Source organism: Apaloderma vittatum, unplaced genomic scaffold, assembly GCF_000703405.1.
Source record: "Apaloderma vittatum isolate BGI_N311 unplaced genomic scaffold, ASM70340v1 scaffold14278, whole genome shotgun sequence".
Classification (NCBI taxonomy): Eukaryota; Metazoa; Chordata; class Aves; order Trogoniformes; family Trogonidae; genus Apaloderma; species Apaloderma vittatum.
In genome coordinates this window covers 17,086-41,571 of record NW_009732542.1, presented here as the reverse complement: position 1 = coordinate 41,571, position 24,486 = coordinate 17,086, and the positions used below count along the sequence as shown (strand labels likewise).

The window sequence follows — 24,486 nt, the reverse complement described above, 5'->3', positions numbered from 1 at the left end:
AACAGGACCTTGTAGCACCTGACAGCATGAAACACAAAGTGTTAGGCTGGGAGCAGGTCCTGTCCCTGTTCAGCTGCAGGTTTTTCCCCAGGCTTTAGGTGTACACTGCAGTGAAGCCAAGTGTTGGTACAAAGAGGGAGCATCCCTCCACGCCGTTGAAAACTGATGCTTCCTACGTGCCTGCTGAATTCCTGAAGAGAGGTACGGTGGCACTGGGCAGTTGTTCTTCCCAGTATTGGAGGGACAAAGCACTTGGCAACTGTTCCAGAGCTGACCCTGGAGCTCACCAGCACTTTCTGTAGGCCCTCCTGCCCAACACACAGTCCCTTTGCAAACCAGCTGCTGCCGCGCTAAAGACTGCAGGGTCTCAGTTTCACTTTCTCTGCTGTGGGCCATTTCATTGAAGACTACCACAGCTTAGCATGGCTGGCCCATGGAACCTTCAAGAAAGCCAAATTCCGCCTTCCCAGATGCTTGGCAAGCAGGCTGCCTGGAGGAGCTGCTACTTCTGCCTGCCTGGATCTCTCTCCCTTCAAGAGCCCTGCATGAGAGCCACTAGGTCTACTGAGAGCTGTGGTAGTAACTGCACCTGGTGCATGGAGCTACTCCCCAGTCAAATGGTGCCTGTGATCTTTCCTTCAGGGTTTTGATATCACTTTCTCAGAAACTGTGGGTAGTTCAGCAAACTCCAGCAAGACTACTTCTGCACTGACTTGGTGCCTTGCAGAGAAGAGTCTCATCTCTGTGGGTCCTTTTCTCTCAGTAATTGATCTGGGAGTCTAGGCCGGGCACACAGATCATTCCCTCTGCTTTGCCTACCCCTTGTCATTCATCTGGGAATGTGATGTTGTAAGAGCTTAGCCATACCCAGTAATTTTCAATAGTAACAGTTACTTGCTGGCCAAATAACTCAGGAGTTACTAATCTGGAGACCTGCATCATTTGGGAGGCACCGTGTTAGATCTAAGTAGCAGGAGCTGCACCAGCTCATTCAAAACTTTTCTGACCCTGTTAGTGTGTGAAGACAAAGCAGCTTCATTGAAAATAAACAAGTGAAAAACTGGATTTGGGATTCTCAGCGCTGTGAAAGCTCTCAGTCGTGCTTGGCAGGTGACTGTTGATAACTCCTAGTGCCATGGAAACGTGTTTCCGCATCGTTTGTAGCTGTCTGAACTCTTGTGAATGGTGTGTTATTCTGCATATTGTGTGTTGCTTGGTGAATAAAAAATATGGTGTAATTTGGTTTGTGTATATGTATGCCTTTTCAGAGTAACTTCAGCCACAATTATTTACTTCATTAGGTTAAATTACTGTGAACTGAGAAGTGTAAATATTGCCCAGCTTTCAATAATTATGTATTTTGTTAATGTACAATGATTATTCTATTCAGTCTAAATGAAATATATAGCACGATAGTTAACACACCTATGTAGCAGGAGCTTCATGTAACATAACCATAATGCTGGGTTTAAAAAAAATCCTTCCATTTTTGCTTACTTCTTTTTTTTTGTTTTGTTTTGTTCTTTCCCCCTGCTTCTTGCTGCTCTAGGATTTTGGCATCATGTTTACACATCATATTGTAACAGTCACCCTGATAACCTTCTCATATGTGACCAATTTGACACGAGTGGGAACCTTGACCTTATGTCTCCATGATGCGGCTGACGTTGTCCTAGAGGTGAGAAAATACATATGTCCGCAATGTCTGTACCTGATATTCACTCTTCAGAGAGTTAACGTGTCAGTAAGTAGAAGCTATTTGCTATGCAGAACAAGTATTTTCTAAGCAAAGAGTCCAGTTTAAGGTGGTAGTGGTGATTAATATATAGTGTACATCCTTGCTGAAATATATTACACTTGTAGCAGTGCATGTAAATGACTTGTACAGAGCAGAGACTGGTGGTGCATTGCATACCAGGGAGGGTTACACACAGATTTTAAATATAATATGATAAAGTCAGAAGCTCAAAGTTGCAAAATCTGGAAAGAGGTGACTATGGGATAGAAGCTCCTTGTTCTTAACCACTCTGATGTGGTATGTAGAGCAAGAACCTGTCTCCAAAAGAATCAAGGTGTCGCGGTTTGTTTCTGCCGTTCCATGCTGGGCAAGAGGGCGCTGAACAATTTAGTGGCTGTTTGTACATGGACAGCAAGCTGACCTCGGGTCCCAGGACCTTCCAGGTTCCCATGCCTCCACATCTAGTATTAAGGGATAATTGAAATTCTTTTAAGTCAAGATGGCCTGTAACTTCCATAGTGACAATTTAGAGATGTTGTCATCTTATATCTGTATAAGTTTTCAGACAGCTCTATATGATGCTGGGATTAGGCTGTGAACTCTCCATCAGGATCAAACCGAAGTTAATTACTATTTTGTCTGAAAATATATTTTGTTAAAGGAGTTGCAAGCCTCCTGTTATGGAAGAATATAGTCTCGTTGTGTGAGTCACCTATCGCAGAATCAAAATCCTGCCATTCTGATTCTTTAATAGTGCTGTAAATCTGGGAGTTTTTTAAAATCTTTTTTTAATCTAGAAGGCACATGACTGCCTGAGATAGAAAGCAACAGTGAACCTGTATTTTTCCTGTTAGAGATAATTACATCCTTACACATTGATTTTTCTGTTGTAGCAATGTGTGGAGATCCATTTTGTTAATTGAGGGTTCACGCAAAGTTTCTTCATTCCTTTTTTCTCACCCGAGAAGGATGTACTTGAAGGTGTTCATTCGAGGTCAGACCAGTGTCTGTGGAATTACAGCTGTCTGTTACAGCTGGATAGCAGCTATAATAGGCTAGCTAAAAACTCACCTTGAACACGGAGAGATGCACATTAATGCTCAGTTTCTCTGTTCACTGGCTAAGGCAAAGAGAAATTGCTGGTATTCTCACATGATTTGCAAACATTCAGCAAACAAGAATGAGACACATAATTCAGTGGTCTTTGTAGTCAATTCATTCCGTCTATTCTGACTGGAAATACTAAAGCTATTCTAAAGTATAAGAAAAAGAATCGCAAGCCCTGAGCAGCATTAACTGGGAGGGCCATTAAGCTCACTCAACAGACTTGTACTAGTGCAGTGGGTGCCAGCCCTGGTGCTGTATGGGAGAAAATGGACTCACCCACTGCTGACATTACTGTCAGGAAAGTCAGTGCAAAGGAAGAAGATTATCAAACTGCAAAAGAAGCTGGTAAAATATCTTACTGTGGTGGGTCGCTTATGCACCTGACCTGTTTTACATTTTATGTATTGGTAAAAATGAAAAACTGGTTCCAGAGGCCACTAGACTCTTTCCACTTACCATTTCATAAGGAATATGTCCAGTGGAAATCTGGAATGCAGCATTTTTTCTATTCTCATTGCAGGAAGTAGTGTATATGGGTAGGAATACTGAAGGTGAGGTTTTTTCCATAGGTTGTAAGGTATCTGCAGGTACAGAAGAGCCAGCAGGATTTTCGGTAATACATAGCTGTCCTCTTAGGTCTGAGTGAAAGTTACCTTGGATATTCAAAGCAGCCTAGCCATGGCAGTATAGACCAAACATACAGGTATTTGCTTGCCTCAGAAGCCATTACATTAGCTTAAAATAAAATCTAATCTACTGAGAGACAACTTTGAGAATCCTGCCTAAGTTGTTTGTGGGGTCTTGGATATCTTTGCACTGCAGTGCAGCTTGTGGGTTGGAAATGCCATGACCTAACCTTAAAATTCAACCTTTTGGGTGATCTTGAGACTTCTCAGCTTCATTTAATGAACCCTGTGACAGTTTTGATGCCAGTGTTTGGATGTGAATAGCTGCCAATTCGATCTGCTTCTGGTGTGTGAGCCTCACACAGCTGACAGTTCAACCTGAATCCTTTCTGTAAGGTTTCAGCTATCTCCTAACACACTTTTCTGAAAGAGCAGGGAATGGACACTTCAGACCAAGGCAAGTAGCTGTGCAGTAAAATAGATGAATTAATTAGACTAGCAAGAGTATCTGGAAGAGCTGTGTTATTTCGTTCTAATCACAGTTTTTAGGTTTTGACAAGTGTCTTGTATTAGGTGCATCCAAAAGCAACATACTCTTTCCATTTTTTTTATAGTCCTTGCTTATCAATATCATTTGTAGATTTGTTATTTGAGAACTGATGACCCAACAGCTGTACTGTTTTTAAGAAATGGTATACTACTGCAAATTGCTATAGCAATACCAGCTCCACATACTGTGAAGCCAGCTTTTTTACTTCGCCATCATCCAAAATTCCTATCTGAACATAAACACAGTGGAGTTTAGAAGAGTTTTGTGTATCTGAAATTGTAGGATTTCAAAAAGGAAACTGAATGCAGAAGGAAGAAATGCGAGATTAAGTCTGTTTTTTTTCCTGAGAAGACATTTTCCCGCTGCTTGGTGGAGAGGAGCTATAAGGTCACTGTGAGGTGGCCCAATGAAAATGTTAGCCATTTCATAAAAATTTGATTTCTTCTTCTTACAGCATATACACAGTACAAGAGAACTCAGTTGTCCTCACAGAAGTAAACAGGCATTTCTTTCTTTTGCAGGCTGCCAAAATGGCAAACTATTGCAAGTGTCAAAAACTGAGTGACCTTCTGTTCCTTACATTTGCCATTGTCTTCATTGTCAGTAGGCTTGGCATATATCCGTTATGGTGAGTAAGCATATTGTTTTCCTCAAATGCTAAGCTTCAAACAAGTTTGGAAATAACTGTGTTGTAATTGAACATGATTCATTGACATTACTGTGTTTCCCAAAGCACCACAAAGAGTTTCAGACATAACGAGGTGCTAAAACAGCCTATTTGCTAGAGGGCCATTGTGTTTACTGTGTGCTAGACGCGAAATATATGGGCTTCTGCTGGTTTTAAGGCAGAAGTGAGTTGGAGACCACATAGCTTTAGGTTAGCAGTTGGTCACCAGTGTTAGTAAGAAGATAGAGGAGAAATAAAATATTATTCGCCAAAGGCACTGAGCAGAGGCTAAGCTTGAAGCTAGGATCTTCTCATTAGCTTTCAGTGCACCTTGCATTCGTGTCCCTATGAGAGCAAGAGAGATCTGTCATTGCATCAGAAGGTAGAAGTGATGGTTTTGTTTTTGCAAAGCACCAAGAATGCCGGAAATGTTTTATTTAGATAGTTTTATTTAGAGACATTACCACCAAACTCCTTATTTAAGCATGCAGAGAATTTTCAGATGCCAATATCAACCTCTCTGCCACAGTTTCCTTTCAAATCCTCTATAGTGATATCTCTTTAGGTTTCTGTTAATGTGAACAGGATAAGACCACGGTGCCCTTAAGGAGCTGTGTCGTCACAGCATCTGCTTAACAGTACAATGTAGAAGTCTCATTTAGTGTTTAATGACTCCAGAGATAATATAATAATGTCTGTTCCCCACTGCGCAGTGAGCTGGTGAAGGACCATGAAAAGAGGAGAAAATGGGTAGACACACAAACTGTGTGTTTGAAAATGGTTGTTATTTTTTCCGTGAAGCAATTATTTGTTTTTTAAACAGCTTTGCTTCCGTTTCCTCAATCCTTCCTTGAAGCTGACATGATGGTTCACTGAATTTCTGTAAATGAAGTAAGCTAGTTTTTCTGCTTGCGTCATCTCAGATAGGAAACATGATGGCACTCCTGCTCATAGGATTTCATCTGCTGTTGCATCCTTGTTTATATTGAGAAATGGAGGGAGGACCCGATTCCACTGGTGCAGTTCTGCCACTGGAGACTGCAGTACATGACTCTGCTTCAGGGAAGACTCAGCCAGATGCTTATTGGATGAGTTCATAAAGGCAGAGGCAAAGGAGGAGTCATACTCGACCAATCTGATGACCTTCTATGATGAAATGACTTGTTTCGTAAATGTGGAAAGAGCAGTGGATATGGGCTACCCTGACTTCAGTAAGGCATTTGACACTGCCACCCAGAAGATCCCGAGAGAGAAGCTGGGTGAGCAAACAGTGAGGTAAAGTGAAAACTGGCTGAACAGCCCAGTCCACAGGGTGGTGATCAGTGGGGGCTAGTACCTGGCAGTGGACCCTAGGAGTCAATACTTAATGATGCACCCTCAGCAAGTTTACTTATGTTCCAGCCTGCGAGGAGAGGCTGATACACCACAGGGTTGTGCAGCCACTCGGAGGAAAGGAACCTCAACAGACTGAAGAATTGGGCCAACAGGAAGCTCATGAAGTTCAGCCAAAGGAAGTGCAAGGTCCTATAGCAGTATGTGCTGAGGGTTGACCAGCCGGAAAGCAGCTTTGCACAAAAGACCTGGGGGTCCTGGTTGACACCAAGTTGGACATGAGCTGGCAGTGTGCCCTCATGGTGAAGGCTAAGGGGATCCTGGGCTGCAATAGGAGAGGGGGGCACCAGCAGATTGAGGAAGATGATCTTTCCCTCTATTCAACACTGGTGAGGTCACACCTGGAGTACCGTGTCCAGTTCTGGGCAGGAGGGATACCAGAGAGATACCCAGCTGGTGGAGACAGTCCAGCGAAGGATCACTAAGATTGGTTAAGGGACTGGAGCACCTCTCACACAAGGGGAAGCTGAGACAGGTAGGACTGTTTAACATAGGGAGTAGAAAGCTCAGAATAGGTATTATAACGTATAAAAATACATGAACGGAGAGTGTAAAGAAGACTGAGCCCGGCTTTTTTAAGTGGTGTCCAGTGGCAGAGCAAGAGGCAATGAGCACACACTGAAACACAGGAGGTTCCACCTGGACATCAGGAAATGCTTTTTCACTGTGAGCGTGACTGAAGAGTGGCACAGTTTGCCCAGAGACTTGTGGAGTCTCCATCCTCAGAGATATTCAGGAGCCATGGACGTAGAATCATCATGGAATACAGAACACAGAAGAATTATCGTAGACATGGTCCGGGGTAGCCTGCTACAGGTGGCCCAGGCTGAGTAAAGGGGATGGACAGGATGACATCCAGGGGTCTCTTCCAACCTCAGTCATTCTGTGATTCTGTCAGCTGTATTACATGTTTAGCTGTGACTCCAGCATCTAAACCTCACTCTGCATATTTGAAATGGCAAAGAAGGAACTGCTGACTTGAAACTTTTTGTTATTCAAACCCAAACTTGACCAGAGCACTGCTGTGTGGTTGCTTTGCTGAATAGTCAACAAAGAGCAGCTTAATCTTGTCCAGAGTGCATGATTTTGAAGGAGGTCTTAAATGTCTTCACACATTAACTGGAAGCAGCTGTCCAACATGCTTTTTCTCTTGAGACATCCGAAAATCAGCAAGGTCCAGAATTTCCCATCCCTTACATCCTTGCTATGGGAGTCAAGTTTTGTGAAGTTCACACTTTCAACCTGAAGTCTTTAAAATAACACTGTGTGTGTATAACTGGAACCGAAGCTCAGAAACTGGAGGTTCATGCTGTCTCGAGTGATTTCTGTGAAGTGTTGCAGCCAAGTGTCACACTATGCGGGAAGCCCTTGCTAGGACTAGTTAAATTATAATTTAAAGTTTGACGTGCATAGTGGGAATCAGGCATCCTAAGCTGAAGAGCCCCGGAAGAGATTACCAGTGCAGTCTAGCAAGTGTCAAAACTTGAGCTCTGCTTTACAGCTGTGGCATTTTGTGCTGCTGTACTGGATGTGCCTGTCCGTTCCTATGTACATTAGGTGACAGCAGCATTTCCTTGCACTTCAGGTTGACCCATGTCTAAGTGTCACTTTACAGAGCGGCGCTGGCCCGCTGTGCTGAAAGCAGTGTAAAAGTGGAGGCGAGTACGTCTGGGGAGGAGGGCTGCACAGTACCTTCTGTTGCTGATGTCTGCTTTCTCGGAACTGAACACTGGGCTGATGAGGGCAGCAGGTTACCACCAAGGGTGGGGTTTGCTGCTGGGATGGAAGAGATCGGCGTAGACTCTGGAAGGCAGAGGGATTGTGTATCACAGGAGTGCAGCAGCTGACGGGATGCTGTGTACTCCTGTGTTGCTGATGGAGTGGCAATCCCTCCGCCTCTCCTCTCCCTTCATCAACAGGAGAACACAGGGATGTATTTGAATATGCAAATGGTTCGGTTTGGTGTATATGATCTTCAGTTTTTAAGACCAAAGCCTTGATGTATGAACTCCTAATGGCTCCCCTGACATACACCTCCGATCACAGAGCAGTTGCCTAGTTCTCAGCTGTACTGTGGGCATTGCATGTGGGAGTCAGGCTTCGCCTGGATGAAGCATGGGACATACGAGCTTGTCTCTCCCAAATCCCTTTTCTCTGTGAAACAGCAATTCTAAATCTTCACCCTCATTAGTTTGCATGTCAGCAAAGATGAGTCATTGGAGTGGCCACAGGCCAGGAAGCATAGTTTTGCTCTCCTTTGCTGAATATTCAAAATAGCAAAATTTGGTGCCTGATTAATATTACATAAATATGCAAATTTTTCTAGCATAAAAACTGAGTGGTATAAAACTGGTGTGCACATAATGTTAAAGGAAGACTATAATTTGTATGAAAACTTCCCCCACATGGGAAGGTGAATACCCAAGACTGACTTCCAGAGACATCGCTTCTGAAGCACTGGCGTGCTGTTGTACTCTGGCTTTGCACAAGTGCTGTTTAATTTTGCATAAAGGTGCTAATAATGAATTCAAAATGTATCAAATGCTGTTGTTCGAAGGTTGTTTAGCAGCAGGCCTAAGACAAAAGAAACTGGCAATTAGGTATATATTTAGCAGTCTTTTCTGCAGGCATCTGGAGTTCATTTCAGCAATAATTCAAAAACCCCAAGACACTTTCTGCCTCCTGCTGCTAAGTGAATGTAGGAGTAAAGCTGCTATTTTCACTGACAAGACATTTTGCTTGTGAAATTCTCCCACTTGCACATAATCACTGTTCTAGTAAATTACGACATAAAACACAAGTCTTCCTGAGTCAGGGGGAACATGATGTCTTCTCAGGTAATACCTGACTTTAGAGAGAATGAAAGAAATCTCAGACCAAAGTATTGATAAAAATTATGTGAGCCCTTGGCTAGTCTAATCGGGCTGAGAAAAGCAGTTACCTTAAGCCTTTCTTTAATTCAATAGGCCTTGTAGTTCCTCTTCCCCCGGCCTCAAATGCTTGTTTTTACTGTAGTTACATGGACATAGCCTTCTCTCTGTTGATAAAGGAATGGTTTGCTTTTTGCTGTTTTGGTTTTCTTTCAATATCCAGGAAGGGAAATTCCATGGAGTCTTAATATTTATTAATTATTTTTTGAGGTGTGTAGAGAACAATTAGGCAATTTCTAATTGCCTTTTCATGGCAATGAGTACCTGCATGAACCAGACAAGCATGGCGTGAGCCTTGCTGAGTTAAAGTTAACGTGTTCACCATGGTGTGCTGTAACAAACCCTAGTTACTTATTACCAGTCTTTCACTCATCTCTGCATGACTGACTGAACAGCTCTTCCTGAGTTTCATCACTGGTTGAACAATAGCAGGGGATATAGCCGTGCTGTTAATGCACACACTGAGTCTCCAAATAGTGATCCAATATTGCCAGTTCGCACTGTTCTCTCTCCGTTCTTTTGTTCTGGAATCGGCTTCTCTCTGAGCAGAACTGCAGCTTGAGTCATGAATAAGGCAGTGCAGAGCCCCCATGAGTAGCAGCTGCTGCAAAGATGGCTGAACCTCTCTTTTTCATAGCTTTGTTCTTTTTCTAGCAGATACTGACTGCCTTTGTGCAGCTCTTAGCATGCAGAGAAGTTGAGTTTTCATCTTTCGTACTGGTTTGCTTTCCTGACACATTTTCTCCCTTGGAGCAGGTGCGTTTTGGGAAGGCAGACGTGGGCCCCAGCACAGTCACCCTGCTCCGTCCCTCTAAACCTGATGGTAAAACAGAACGCTCAAACCTGCACTTAAAAAGCACCCTGCTGTGTCAAAGCAACACGTAGGTGCTAGTTAAAGCAAGAATCCTGGCATGATTAAGAATTCAGTTAAATTCTGAGTTTAGATAAAACCTCACTGCCTGGACCTTGTCTCAAGCTAAATGGACACAGTATTTTGTGATGATTTTAGTTACTCTCGCGGGATCCTGAAGTCAATGAACACCTTTCTAGCCTGGCTAGTGTTACATGTAGAGCTGGACAAACATCTCTGACTGTTCTACAGTAAAATAACTTTTTATTAAGAAAATAAATTTCTTCTGACGCTGCTTTGAGCTCATTTTGCCCAGAGTATTCTCTAAACCAGAGCATAGTCTAAGTTGTTTATGGGTAGCAGATACTGGAGGAATAAATTATGATTTTAATACTTCATCTCTTCTGTCGCTGAGTGGATGCTGAGGAACCAACTAAAATTATCTAATATGCTTGTATTTCAGGCTATTTAAAGTTTCAGCAGGCAACTTGTAACCCATCAGTTTATCAAGAGCATTTAATAAAAGTTTTTGGCAAGCTAACTACAGTATATTTGAAAAGATCACGGACTTTAATTCATGGATTAAAAAGAAGGTTTAATTAACTTAGCCTCCATAAATTTACTCACAACTTTGTCTTTGCTCTTTACCACAGCATCCCATCTGCTTTTGAGAAAACATTATCTGATGTTGTTCTTTCTAATATCTTTTTATTTTATTTCCTCCCATTGTTTACAGCACTTGTGACCTCAGGCCTCTGAGAGCTACATGAGGCAAAGCTGAAGTCTTTGGGCTGCTGGATTAATACTGATACAGCATTTTGCAGGGAAGCTCTAAGAAATGGAAAGGTTACAGGTGTCATTCACCATTGTGGATTTGCAGTGTAAATAGCAAAAAGTGGCATTTGCTCAGCATTTTGTTTTTAAGATTTTCATGTGATTATGGGAAACAGGAAAAATGTATATGAAAAAGGATTGCATTAGACTTTGAAAGCTGATTCTTATCCTCATTTCTAGTTTCTACTGACTGTACGCTGTGGCTGTAATCATGCTTTTTGTTGTCAGGGACAGACTGTTTCCTTAGTGTTTGCACTTTCCTTCTTTATTATAAAATATGTCCTTTCTAAAACCTGTATTATGATTGAAAACAGGACAGAAACCTGTACTGTGGCACTTCTTTTGTTCAGAATTATTCTGATGAAGCAGCATTGGTGTTTTTCTTCTGGCTAGCCACGTTAGCCACTTCTAAATCAGCTCAGCGAGGCGTGGTGACTGGGGAGTGTGGTGACTGGAGAGTGTGGATGACCCCTGAGGGTTGCTTCGGACGTGGTAGCCTCCTTCCCGTATAAGCTGCTTTGTCGTTAGCTGGAGTTCTCCAAGTCTCCTCAGAAGTTGCACTTGTGGGAAGGAGGGGAGAAACAATGAGGCTGACAATGGGAATTTACAGTTTGACTCTTTGTGGGTTTTTTTCTGCAAGAGAGGGTTGTGAGGAAACTCTGCCCCAAAGTACATCTTTAAGTATTGCCTGTTCTGTGGAGGGGGAAGCTGCGTTGGTGCATTAGTACCCCAGGAAGCCCATAGGAGTGCTGACACGAGGTGGCTGTAGGTAGTTGGAGCATGTGCAATTATTGTGCCTTTTGTCAACCTCTTTTCTGGTAGAAGCTGTATGTCTAGTACCCACGGTGGGTGCTAGTGGAGCATATTTTGTAGCTGTACAAAACCACGAGAGTATGATAGCCAACTTACTAGCTTTTGAACACCCTGATCAATAGCTGATGCAGCCAGGATCTCAAAGTGCTCAGCTAGGAGGAGATCCCTGTGGCTAAACACTTGGGAGAGACCCAGCACCGTGTAAGCGAACACATTCTGTTGGTTTCAGCAGTGTTGCGCAGTGGCAGAGTTTGACCCGTAATGGCAAGGAAACTTGAGATCGTTATGAAGAAAACTAGATTAAAGTGAAAATGTTTAAGGCTGATTTCCCAGACTTTAGTGTGGAGGAAATCCTTCTGTTGCTTGTGGGGGCAAAAGTACAGTTGAATGGATTTTTGTTCGTGTTTTTTTCCCCTACTTATCCACATCTTTTGGCATTTCATCCACAACTGGACCATAACACTTGAGTCATTTCTTTGAAAGATGAGTCCTTGGCACACGCTGTTTCACCTCATTTCCTTAAGCTGCATTTTTTAAATGAATTTTAAAATTATTCCATTACTCTAGTGACATGTTCTCAGGACTACGCCAATGGCTCCAGAGTGTGGTACCCGTACTACTAATGGTATGTAAGCCACCTGAAGGACATTGAGTACCTGGCAGAGAACTACCTGCAACTGTTTAGTGATGTTTTGTGGGCTTTTTAACTAGTTCTGTTTAGTTCTCGCATTTACAGAAAGTTTGGGTAATATTTTTTCCCAAAAATGTCTGCCGTGGCATATAGCTAAAGACAGGGCAGTGTGTCCAGGTCAGAGGAAGAAGTATTCCTTGAGCAGAGAGAGGTGCTGCACTTACTTTTAGTCAACAGAAAGAGGCGTGGGGAAGACTTTTTGTTCTCTGATACCCTGTTTTGCAAATTGGAAACTGGCCTTCACTAGTTTACAACAAGTGGCTTTCATGTTTGGAGAATAACATGAACTCCAGGCAAATGGATCTTGATATATATTCTCTGTTGCTCATGTAAAAGTTTTATGTGTGTGCCTGGAGATTTTCAGATATTGAAGTGATATTTTTAGCATAACGTAGTTTCTCTGTGCCTCTGTGTTATGATCACAGGCCTTTACACAAGCGTTTTGCCAGAACACATTACGGTTACAACGTTTTGCTGAGTATAATTACATTCTGCTAGGAAATTTGAATTCTCTCCATATCCTAATGTCTACTGAAAGACTCTCCTGAGATTTTAGCTCGTATTGTGTATGTGTCTCTGACCTTGTATTCTTACTTTTTTTCTAACCACAAGAGTGAAAATACTGTTATTCATACCAGTGGCTGCAAACAAGTTAATAGACAGTAACTGTTGATGAGAAGGAATTGAGCAAAGAGAAGAGCACATCTGAACCCAAGACAGTGACAGCTCGATCAGAATGGTCTCTTTTACAGTACATCAAACACAAATAATTTCTACACATCATCTTAGTTAAGTAATTGGAAGTCCTGTTGATCTACACAGGACTTAAAATTTAACACAGTATCAGTGGACAGGCTGTGATTTCCACAAAGAGCTGTTGTTCCCAGTTAATACTGGGACAGGAGCCACCCATCTCTACATCAGCTGAGCTCGTATTAGCAGCTTTTCAGGAAACCCGCTGGTATGGGTGAGCAGAAGTTCACGTGGTGCTGAGCTCACTGATAAAAGTGTGTGGATTTAATGTTGCTCTGAATACTGCCGCAAGAGTTTATATCCGTCCTGTCATGGCATTTTGTGGCAATTTTTCATCAACTTACTCTCTAAAAGAAGAGGGTAATGAGCATGACCAACCAAAAAATCTGAGGAATCTGTGAGAGATGCTGTTGACAGGTAGTATCTGTCCTCCTCCGTCCTTCCTTACCTATTTAATTTCAGCTGACTCTTTTCAGTTCACAGTGGGTCTCTGCTATTTCTCTAATATTTGCCATGCACTGATTAGTAGCAGAAATCCTTCTCTGGGAGACTGAAAACCAAAGAGACAGCAGGATCTGAAAAGGGAAAACAGCTTGTTCTTCCACTCAGCAAGAATCAAGAAGCATCTGTTCAAAGCAGAACAATGATGTAGGCACAGCAGCTGGCTGAGATGGAACTCAGAAGAGGAAGAAGTTGGCCGTACAGGCCTTTATTTGCTGTGATTAAATATTTAGCTACGCTGCAGCGTGAGGGCTCTAGGACATGCAAGTGCTATAGAGCAAAATTTCTTCCATTTAATGACTATTTTGCATATTGTTTCATAGCCTCTTCAGGTAAAAAGTTGGATAACTCATCTGAACTCTCTCATGCATCTGTGTGTCAGATCACCTGTGGTGTAAATTTAGCTTGTCACTGTAATTATAAGTAACTAGGACATCCTGGGATATGAAGTGCTAGTAGATTTCAATCAAGGTCTAAATGCCAGAGATAAATCTTGAAATGCAGCTGATTTGCCATCCTGTGGCTGATCAACATGTTCACATACGTGTGCTTTCACACTCCGCTGCTTCTTCATTTATCTGTGAATCTAAGTGGGTTTTTTTAACCTGTCAGTTTTATGGCATCTTTTAAGCAAGCAGTCTATGATGTTTTATAAACAAGTTACTGAATTAGTTCTCCCATCATCTTTATGTGACTGACAAGATGTCAGTAAAGTATGTAAAGAAATTTAAAAAAAAAAATTGATCATATAATATGTTAATAGAACAGTTAAATCCAGAATTTAGGACTCCTGAGTCTTTGTTCTCTCTCTTCATCACTTCTTACCGTGTATAATGGAGAATGAACTATGTTTTGGGGGAGAAGTACGTGCAATTGTTTATTTTTCAAAGGAAAAAATCAAAAAAGCAGAAACTTTAAAGCATTTCTGGCAGTAGTATTGTTGGATTACTTGCACTAAATAGGATCTAAATTTCATTAATGCCCACCTAGATGTAATTATCTACTTGCTCTGTAGTTAATGCAGTAGTGATGGATGTCCCAGTGCAGCTGGTTATGGTGCAGTATAGAATACTGTTTTCTAATGTATGCCTGGTAAAGGACATGAATGGTAAAGGAGATAAAGATATTTATTCTGAATTATTTATAGAAACTGGCGTAATATTTTGCTGTTCTTGGTTATATTTTGAGACTTCTGGCTATTATGCTGTGATAACACACTGCCTTTCATTCAGCATGTTGCACATACAGTACGTTGGTCACTGGGCAGGGCTGTGGAAGTGAAGGCAGCCTGCAGTAGCACCCATTTCAGCTCTTGCTGATGCTTCCACTTTAGTCGCACAGTTTTTGCTCCCATTGGATGTGATAAAAGTGCCCATCACCCCACTGTGCAACATTCTGCAGAGTTTATCATGAATTTCCTGCCTGTCTGGAAGAATGCCTGCTCTTTCCTGGCCTTCTTTCTCACCTCTTTTTATTCCTGTTGGGGTCCTTTCAGAAGCAAACACAGCACGTTTTTACCAATTCTCAAACAAATGTAAACAAGCATTTTACTCTTCCACCCATCCCTCTCTTTCTTTATCTCTCTTCCTTCATCTCCCTTTTCTCCCTTCGTCCCAGTGCAAGACAAGTGATCATAGAATCATAGAATGGCCTAGGCTGGAAGAGACCTTAGAGATCATTTAATCCAACCTTCCTGCCACTAGGGACGCCCCCTCTCGACTGGATCAGGCAACACATGGGGACCGAACGGGAATCGAACCCGTGAGCTCAGCGTTGTTAGCGCCACGCTCAACTGACTGAGCTAACCGGCCCCCTCAACTTGCCAAGAATTAGTGACTGTTACTGAAGAGCCTGGACTTGGGCCCACTAAGTGCAGGGGACAGTGTAACGTGTAACCTTACCTCCCAAAGTAGCGCTTCTCTGGCTGGGTAACGAGTTAGACAGTAGAGGAAAAATCTGTGTTCTTGTTGATGTGATGCGGCTGATTGTTTAGTAGTTGTTGATAGAAAGTTAATTTTGTTCACAGAATGTTAAGAGTTGGAAGGCAACACGAAAGATCATCTAGTCCAAGCCCTCTGCCAGAGCAGGATCACCCAGAGTAGGTCACACAGCGACGCATCCAGCTGGGTTTCCAGAGAAGGAGACCCCACAACCTCTCTGGGCAGCCTGTTCCAGTGCTCTGTCACCCTCACAGTGAAAAAGTTTTTTCTAATGTTTTTGTGGAACCTCCTATGCTCCAGCTTGCACCCATTGCCCCGTGTCCTGTTATTGGTCATCACTAAGAGCCTGGCTCCGTCCTCCTGACACTCACCTTTTACATATCTATAAACATTAATGAGGTCACCTCTCAGCCTCCTCTTCTCCAAACTAAAGAGCCCCAGCTCCTTCAGCCTTTCCTCATAAGGGAGATGTTCCATCCCTCCATCATCCCTGTGGCTGCGCTGGACTCTCTCCAGCAGTTCCCTGTCCTTCTTGAACAGAGGGGCGCAGAACTGGACAAAATATTCCAGATGAGGCTTCACCAGGGCAGAGCAGAGGACAAGGAGAACCTCTCTCGACCTGCCAGCCACAGCCCTTCCAATACAGCCCAGGAAGCCATTGGCCTTCTTGGCCACGAGGTCACAGTGCTGGCTCATGGCCATCCTGCTGTCCACCAGGACCCCCAAGTCCCTTTCCCCTCCACTGCTCTCCAACATTCTGAGTGTTCTCAATTACAGTGTTACTACAATAAGTACAGAATTACCTCTCCCAGTGGCTCAGATACTGTGACAGTGTTCCTGAAAGCCTGTCACAGATTTTTATAAGAGTAAATTGGATCTTAATGGTGAATTTGTTTTCATTTGCCTTCATCAGACACACTACTTAATTCAACATGCTAAACTGAGAGCTTCACATGGCCAGGTGCACAACCCCACTTGGGATGCACATTCAACTGTGTTGTTTTGTCCAGCTATCAAAAACTTTTGAGGCCTCAGAAAAATTGCTACAGCCCAGAATCTGTTTTTAAAAGGTGAAGCTAACATTTTGTTTCAAGTTGCAGAGACCTGAGAAATGCTGACCAGAGTTTTCAGAGAGGTAGAGCACTTGCAGCTTAAAGTAATTTCTCCCTGTGAGATCAAGTCCAGCTGTTTCAAGTCAGATAGCCAAGAATCAAAGGTTCCACATTCTTTATGAAAAGCTGGGGTTTAACTACTGGAGAGCTTTGAAAAATTCCAGCAAGCATGTTTGCAGATTTAAGTGCCTGAATGCCTTTCTGAGCATTTGAACCTAAGATTTATTTGCATGTGCATCCTATAGGCGCTTTCTACTTCGTGTAATCCATTCTCATGCTGCTTTCTCCAGTCCCTCTTATTTGTGTAGCTGGTTAAAGTGCTTCTGTTGAATCCTTTCAGCAGTGGAATTGGTAGGAAGCTGTCTAACCCACCCTCCCTCCTTCCTTCAGTCTTTATGAGTTTCTGTATTCTGCCCATTAACCTTATGAGTATTCGCCCCATTTCAGACTTTTGACATGAAATGATTGATTTAGTCTAAGATCTAATACACAGTAGATGACTCATTTGCACAGTGAAGCTGCTTTTGGAACCAGAAGCACTCTTTTTGGCCTTGCTGTCTTCCTCATATTTTGGACTTCTCCAAGAACAGACCATCTACATCTCTAGTGCTGCTTTTTTGACTGAAAGGGAAATCCCTAGAGGTGAATTTGGCCCAGTGAATGAAAATATAAACAGAAACCTATAGAAACTGCATTTACAATTCTGGAACATATAAAATTTCAGACATAAAAAGCCAGTTGGGTGTAAGCAACACGTACAGGAGTTAGTGATTTCAGCTTTGAGTTTGATATAGTGGTTAGAACAGAAATAAATTGTGGTGAACTAGCACAGTGCTGACTCCAGCTGTGTTTTGATATGCATGAGAGCATCTCCCTGAATTATAAAGTGGGGTATTGCTGTGCCATGTAGAGCTACCATTGGCAGAAAAAAATTACACAAAGCTGACACTGAAGAGTTTTAGCTGACAGAAGCAGTAGTATGACAGGGTTTTTGCAAACTGAAAACCATATTTCTTTCTCTGATGTTCGCTCCATAAACAGAAGACAGTATAAAAACAGAGCTGTATAGTAAGGTTATAAAACATCCACTTCTCAATAAATTATGAGGCAAATGTGCCTTCTTAATAAATTCAGAGGCAAATGTGCAGTTTAGCATAAGAAGGCAAAATAAAACAGTATAAAATTTATTATGAATGCCCTACAACATTAAGGCTAATGTATTAGAAAACACTGGTTGATTTTTGACCAGTGCTATTAACACATAAACCATTACCACTAAATGTTCTATTCTGGGTTTGTTGTCTGTACATGCTTCTTATTAATACTACTTGAGCTGATTTTTATGTAGTTGGAAAGGATTGTGGCAAATGCAATTGCTTATTAAAAAGCTGAGTCCAGTATCTCTAAGTTTCCCCATGAGAGCTGTGTTGTTGTGAAACCCTTACAGGTTCTGGGTTCTAGCTGCCCTCAAAGCTGGAGCGGCCCAAGAGCTGTGCAGCTGTTTCCTTAGTCACACGTGCCATCTAGTGGCTGGTGGGTCATAGCTAATTAAAAAATAAATAAATAAAGCCAATGGACTTTTTAATTAATTTTTACACCTGCATGGAGGTTGAAAAATCCTTACATTCCCTTCTTTTTTCATCCTCTAATTAACAGGCATTCACAGATCATTATTTGTTTCCAGAAATGCTGTTGTTTCTACTGTCTGTTGCCACTCTCTGCTCTCAAAACAGTTTACTGAGGTCCAGATTGAAATAATCTGCTATGGCAGAGTATTTGGTACTGTATTCACAAAGCTTCAGCAGTCGTATTGTATCTGTTACTGCCTGCATCTGAAGTGTTGATTCTCAAAAACTTGGTTCAAATGTCTACCACTGCCCAAATTCCATAGAATTGTAGAATGGTTTGGATTGAAAGGTCTCTTTAAAGGTCGTCTAATCCAACCCTGCTTTCAGTGAGTAGGGACATCTTCAGCTAAATCAAGTTGCTCAGAGCCCTGTCCAGCCTGACCTTGCATGTTTCCAGGGTTGGTGCTTCTACCACCTCTTTCAGTGTTTCATCACCCTCATCGTAAAAAATTTCTTCCTTTCTAATCAAAATCTACCATCTTTTAGTTTAAAGCCATTACTCTTTGTCCTATTGCAGTAATCCTTAATAAAAGGCTTGTCCCTGTCTTTCTTACACATATTGAAAGGCCACAATCTTCCACCTCTTTCCTCCCCCACGTACCACTGGTGTCTGCCTGCCCTTTATGTAACTGCTAAACCTCACTCTTGCTTCTACAAAAGTGATGTGCAAATTGGATTTTGTGCAAGTGGTGCCCACCAGAGCTACCCAGTACCTTAGTGGTCAGTGCAGGCACCCAGGGTGTTCAAAACCCAGGGCTGAGCCCCTTGACTGGTTGATTAATTTGACTTTGGTTTCCTGTTGGTGCTGAGGTTTCCACTAAATACAAGTTTATATTGGGACACTCAACCAAAGCCCCCCTGACCTCCTTTAGGTGAGTGCTGCTGTGTGTTTTGCATTAACTGAATGGTCTCAGAATGTTTTCAGTTCACATAGCACATCACTCGCGTCACTGGTACCAAGAGGGCGAAGATTTCCATTGCTGTGTACACTGGAACAAACCCATCAGCTTTGAGAATGGGTTTGGGAGAGAGAGCTTCAAACGGCAGCACCTGGGGAGTGTTGCCCAACTCCTGGTACGTGTTGTCTCACATGGGAGAGCTTGCATCTCACTGTCACAGCCTGGGAACATGGTTTGAAGACTGTGGTACCGCATGTGGATTGCACTGTAGTATAGGTGTCCTCATATGGGCTCTTACTCCTACTAAAGGCACTTGAGGTGGAAAAGCTTTATTTAAAAAAGAAAAGGAATAAAGTAGTCTTGTTATTAATCAGGGATGGAGTTATTGGAGAGACAACCAACACTTGCCAGCTTTATAAAAGAAATAATGCACACTGAGGGTCTTTGTTTTCTGTATGCAACGTTTGCAAAATGGAGTTAAACACTGAAAACAGATTTTGATGTTGTTTCTCTCTTGAGACACCTGTGTGATTTGGTCCAAGTCACTATTACTCTATTACAGCTATCTATGTGGATACCATCTAATCAAGTACTGGTCATCTTCCTTTAAAAACAGCTTCTTCTAGATTATTGGCTTAAAGATAATGTTACTGGTTTTCTGTTCCTTTCTCTTCTAGGATATTAAACACAACATTGTTTGAACTGTATGAAGCTCTTGGCAATTTTCCTGCCTTATGGGTCTTCAACGTGCTGCTTGTGATTCTTCAAATTCTGCACTGTTTTTGGTCCTACCTAATCATAAAAGCAGCCTACAAAGCTATTTCAAAGGGCAAGGTAAGAGCATGGTTCTGTCTTATGTTTAGGATTTTAACTTTTAACTTTTTCTCGGTTGCTTTGTCTTTCTACTGAAGACATGTTTTATGTAAATTCTTCTTCCCTCTCATGGAAACTATTTTACATTCCTGACAAATGTTGATTAAGTCACTCTTTATAGTGGTTGTATTTATATGTTCTTCCACACTTCTTGTTTTTTTATAATCTGGTACACTAAACCAAGCTACATTAAGGAAGCTGGATTTTTTTTAAAAAAAAAACAACCCAAACAAGTAAAGTGCTTTCTTGAGGCTACCAGGTCAGGTTTTCCTCTTTATAGTAGTTTTTAGCAAAGTGTTCATATCCCAGAAGTAGTGATAATAATAATACAAATTGAAATTCTGCAGCCTTTGCTAGTTACAAATCACAGCCACTTTTGGGTTTTGGTGTTAATGAAGTCCTGCAAAGGGTTATATACCTTATTTCTAGGATTCTCACAGCAAGACAAATTGGAGTAAAATGTAGTGTCTTGGTGCCGTTGTTACAGTTTACCGGAAGATAGAATTCACAGAAATGCCAGCCCCGTTACCCTTGCTGTATAGATACGGCACTCACATATAGTTGATAGAACACTTAGAGATGATGTAAAGTACGTGGCATTTTGCCCTCAAAGAGTAGAGTACATGAGCAGTTGTTTTAGGCTGGTGTCCGCCCTCCCAGTGAATGGGATTGTTCTGCAGAAAAGCACTTTCTGTGAATGAGCTGGAGAGCTCAGCCTGGCACTGGAGGGAGCCCAGAATCCGCCACTCGCTCGGTGTGAAAGACGGTGCATTCACAAACTGTATTTTGCCTGGAAGCCACACTTGAGTCTCCTCTGCTTTTAGCACTTATTAGCCTCAGCTGGCCTGTCTGAATTACACCAGTGACTTCAAAGACTGCTTCCTACTCTCTCTTACTCTTCCTGTTTATCCTTTCTCCTGTGCTGTGCTGGAAGGCTGGGAAGTGGAACCCCTTGCATGTAAGTTCCTTTAAATTTCCTACACAGAAGATTCACTCCTGCACAATACTGATGTCTGTTTTTTAATTTATAGCTTCAGTGTGGTATTTTTATCCATTGCTTGTGTTTATATATTTAAATGAAGTCTGTCTTTAAAGGCCATTTTTAGTTCTTGGCCATGCATTACCTAATACAATTCAAAATCACTTCTGTTTGTAGTATCTGGGTGCTATTACATTCCAACCTTTTTTACACATATATGTCAGCAGGATAAGCAGCTGCTCTGTCACCATTCAGGAAACATACTTGAGAGTGTAAATCCTCTGCCTTGTAGTTCGAACAGTTGCACAGGAGAAAATTGAGATTGTGTGTGAGCAGAGCTAGACACATACAGTAAGACAGTGACAAGGTTAAAGATGCGCGTGTATGACATAGACACAGAGGATTCTTATTCCTTCAGATCTTAACACTTCCTCACTCACAACCTCATTATTTCCACTTCTGCAATAAAATAAGCAGTGTTATCTTACAGTAGATCATCATCCTTAGTTTTTCTGGGGGTTTTTTTTGTATTACTGGTATCCACCTTTGGAACAGCTCAGCTGATAAACCAATTTATTATCATTAAATTTGTAGCTAATCCTAATCGTTTATTTCTCACTCTCTGTTATGCTTGGGGGTTTTATAAACCTAGATATATATTTCTAGACTCCTGTAGAAATTACTGCAGTGGATTCGTTGGGTGAGAAACAAAGCAAACTAAGTCCTACAAGATGTGTTGCATTCATACCAGATTTTAAGTGCTCCATTTTAAAAATAAAGAGAGCAGATCACATGTTTAACAAAAGTAACTGCAGCTTAGAATCTTCTTTGATAAAAGTGTAATTCTGGGTACATTTCTGTATCCCCAACAGCTTTAATAAAAAAGTCCCTTTATATAAGAGACTGAAGTAATCTGTTAACTGAAGCTCTGTAAGTACAGAATGAGGTCTCTAAGCTCAGCTGAAGTGCAGTTTCACAGGTGCTGGAATTGTGGGCTTGCTAGGCATTGACATTAAAACTTTATTTGCTAGGAGGTGTATGGGAACTGCATATTTCTTTTTCCTCTGTTCCCAGACAGAATAGTGTAACTCAAGTGTTATGATATTACAGAGACAGTGGCAACGTTGGGAGCCACAAAGGCAAAATGGCTGTTTCTGAGGTGAGAGCTGGAGAGCAGAACGGTTGTGAGGGCTTTCTGGAATAGAGCAATGTAAGCAAAAACTTACGTGCAGTGACCCTGTTCTTTAATTGTTTTGATTTATTTGGGAAAAAAACCAAACTTGCCATGTGTTTTGCCCCCTTTATGTCCATTCACTGTAGTAAAGTCGACTGTAATTGCCCAATGTGACAACCAGCGCATCGTGAAGAGGTTCTGAATGAATTAGGAAGCAGCCGTACAAACAGGTGTCTTTTTTTAATGGAACTCTTCACATTTAAAGCTGCTGCAGCTTAGAACTCACACCTCTTGCTCTTGATATTTGGGGGGTTTTTTATTTCATCTGACACTCTCTTACCAGTTTTGGAAGGCTCTTGGTGGCCTTACCTGACTCTAGAGCTGACCCTACTTTGAGCAGAAAGCTGGGCAGAGACTTCCTGAGGTCTCTTCTGACCTGAGTGATCCTATGATCCTGCGCATTGGCAGTGGCATTGTTACCTCCCTCGGAAAATCCCATTAAAAATAGGGCAGGCAGGGCCTTTTCTTTGCAGGATTTTCTATTCTGTCGCACTTGTTTACTCTTCCTAATCTGCCTATTGTTGGCTTCTTCGTGTTTTCACTTGTTTTTGGTGCACCTGACTGAATGGGGTGAAGTAAAGTCACCTCAGGGATTCTGAAAGAACTCAGGTCTCAAACTTGTGACCTTCAAAGAGCTCTAGAAAGGAGGAGAGCAGACTTCTTAACCGAAGGAACAGAGTTGACACAGTAAATGGGTATAAACTATCAGGAAAGAAGTCAGCTGGAAATTAGCAGGAAATCCATAGCAGTGAGGTCAGTTTCTGAAACAGCCTTCCAGTGACACAGTGGGGCAGGAGGCTGAACTGCTCTAATACATTTGTGGTTCTTGTGATAGGGGCTGAAGTGGACTCTGTCCACGGTTTCCAAGCCTTATTCACACCACTTGCCTGAAGTCAGAGGCTGGAGTTACCTCGTGCAGTCAGTTACGTTTCAACAAGTCCTCCTGCCTCCTCCTGCCAGCCCACAGCACTGTTCCCTGGAGCCGTGTGGCCTCTAGAGGAGTTAGGAGGTGAGTGGGAGGAAGCTGAGTTGAATAGTTTGTATTATCAGGTCAAAGAGAAGCAGCACCCCAAAGGAGACGCAGGAAATAAAATTGTAGTAGGAGAGCAGAGGGACTGGGGCTAGGTTGAACTTCGGAGCTTGGATTGTTGGTTCCTTTAGTCTGTGCACAACCCTTTGCCTTGAGCGCTGTGTTCTCCCTTGGACATACTGCCTTCAGTGCACCAGGGCAAAGTTCTCACCCTGCCTTTGCGTGTGGCATGTGTGTGTACAGGCGTCTGTGTTTGAAGTGAGTCCAGGCAGGCAAAGGCAGAGAAGTGTGGCAGAGCCAAGATCGCCATCAAAGCTCAAATTGAAAAATGTTTGAATTCTCTGATTCTCTTGAACCAAAAATCTCAGTTGTTTCCTTACAGTCACCTACTGTTTGCTGCTTTTTTTCAAATTCTGCAGGTAGCAAAGGATGCCCGAAGTGACATTGAGTCAAGCTCAGATGAGGAAGAAACAGTACCTCGTTCAAAGACCCCACACAGCACTGTCACCACCAATGGGACCAGCGGTGCCAATGGGACAAACGGGTATCTTACCGGTGGACCTTGCTCAGAGGAGCATTAATCCTTGAGTTCAATCGTGAGACATGAACAGGATGAACTGTTTGCTACTGGACGTAAATTTTAAGTTGTGAATGCGGTTTCTTCATGTATCTCAGCATCAGAAAAAAATAGGAGTATCAAAGCATTCTGATAGCGCACTGCCATGTTTCCTGTTTGTGAATGAAGACAACACACATTCTGTGTACGTAGGCATGCTGTATGTGTATGTAACTGACACAATGGGAGCAGTATTTCACTTGTACTGTCTTTGAAACACTATTTATTTTGTATTCTTTTGGGAACTTTTGGACAAAAGGGAATATCCATTCTCAGACTTTATCTCTTGGGATTCTCACTGGTGGAGAGCGTCATGCTCAGATCTCTTCTGTCCATCCCTGTTGCTTTTGCCGAGTCTGCTATAAGTAATAGTTGCTTGATTTGTTACTTACAGTAAGATAGAACATAGCTTTATAGATTCTAGATCTGCTTCAGATATTTTTGCTATCTTTGTGTTTTAAGTGCTGGTTTTGAAATTGCCTATCAAATCACAGTGGCTGTTCCTCCAACATAAAGTTTTAAAACACTGAATTGATATTTTAAATAGTAGGTGAAGTGGTCAATTAGCAGTTCAGGGGAAAAAAAATGTGGTAATTGTGAGATATTATTTTAACCTAATTTAAAATTCAGTTTGGTGGTTAATTGCATTAGAAGTAGACTTGATTAATTGTGCAAATACCCAAGAGCATTGGTGTCAACAGTTAGGATAAACTCATTCTCACT

General features: G+C 42.1%; 1 protein-coding gene across 1 annotated transcript in view; it reads left to right on the top strand.

Annotated features, from left to right (window-relative positions):
• The window catches only part of CERS6 (ceramide synthase 6), an 80,895-nt gene extending 57,167 nt beyond the window's left edge, over positions 1-23,728 (top strand). The window contains exons 7-11 of the mRNA XM_009875570.1: positions 1,550-1,678; positions 4,543-4,649; positions 19,709-19,865; positions 20,839-20,862; positions 23,567-23,728. Coding sequence (XP_009873872.1) covers positions 1,550-1,678; positions 4,543-4,649; positions 19,709-19,865; positions 20,839-20,862; positions 23,567-23,728 — 579 coding nt within the window. The remainder of the gene's footprint in view (positions 1-1,549; positions 1,679-4,542; positions 4,650-19,708; positions 19,866-20,838; positions 20,863-23,566) is intronic.
• The last annotated feature ends 758 nt before the right edge of the window (positions 23,729-24,486 follow it).